General features: G+C 54.3%; 1 protein-coding gene across 1 annotated transcript in view; it reads right to left on the reverse strand.

Annotated features, from left to right (window-relative positions):
- Positions 1-157: 157 nt before the first annotated feature.
- The window catches only part of LOC104617995 (calcium/calmodulin-dependent protein kinase type II subunit gamma-like), a gene marked incomplete at both ends in the record, with an annotated part of 10,278 nt that continues 9,906 nt past the window's right edge, over positions 158-529 (reverse strand). The window contains one exon of the mRNA XM_010283467.1: positions 158-283. Coding sequence (XP_010281769.1) covers positions 158-283 — 126 coding nt within the window. The remainder of the gene's footprint in view (positions 284-529) is intronic.

Consider the following 529-nt stretch of genomic DNA (forward strand, 5'->3'; position numbering starts at 1 on the left):
GGCGTTAGCGGTTAGCTGAGAGGGGCGCTCCGTCCCTTCTCGGGCGGGCGGGGGCTGAGGGGCACGGAGGTGGAGAGAAGAAGGGGGGGAGCTGTACATCTACGGTAACTAGTATTAGTTGCACTACTCCACTACTGCTACCCAGCTGCTAACTTACACGGTGCACGGTTAAGTACAAAGGGAACTACTGGGGTTAGCAAAGGCTCCGACCGAGCACGCTCTAACTCCAATGTCTGCCCTGGGCTGTCCCAGGCAAGAAGCTTCTCTTCGCAAGACTGTGTAGCTGCAAAACAAATGTAAGCATTAAAATAATGAACAAACAAAAACCAGAAAGCAAAATAAAAACCAACAAAGAAGTACAAACACACACAGCCCCAACCCCTGTCAGCACACAGAGACAGCCACATCCCGGCCACCTCCACCCGCTCTCCTGCCTCTGTCACACATCAGCTTGGGCTGGAAACTGCTCAGAGGGGACCACCCTGGCACCGGAGACTCCTCAGAGCACAGCAGGCATCGCACTAATGCT

Source organism: Phaethon lepturus, unplaced genomic scaffold, assembly GCF_000687285.1.
Source record: "Phaethon lepturus isolate BGI_N335 unplaced genomic scaffold, ASM68728v1 scaffold40833, whole genome shotgun sequence".
Lineage (NCBI taxonomy): Eukaryota > Metazoa > Chordata > Aves > Phaethontiformes > Phaethontidae > Phaethon > Phaethon lepturus.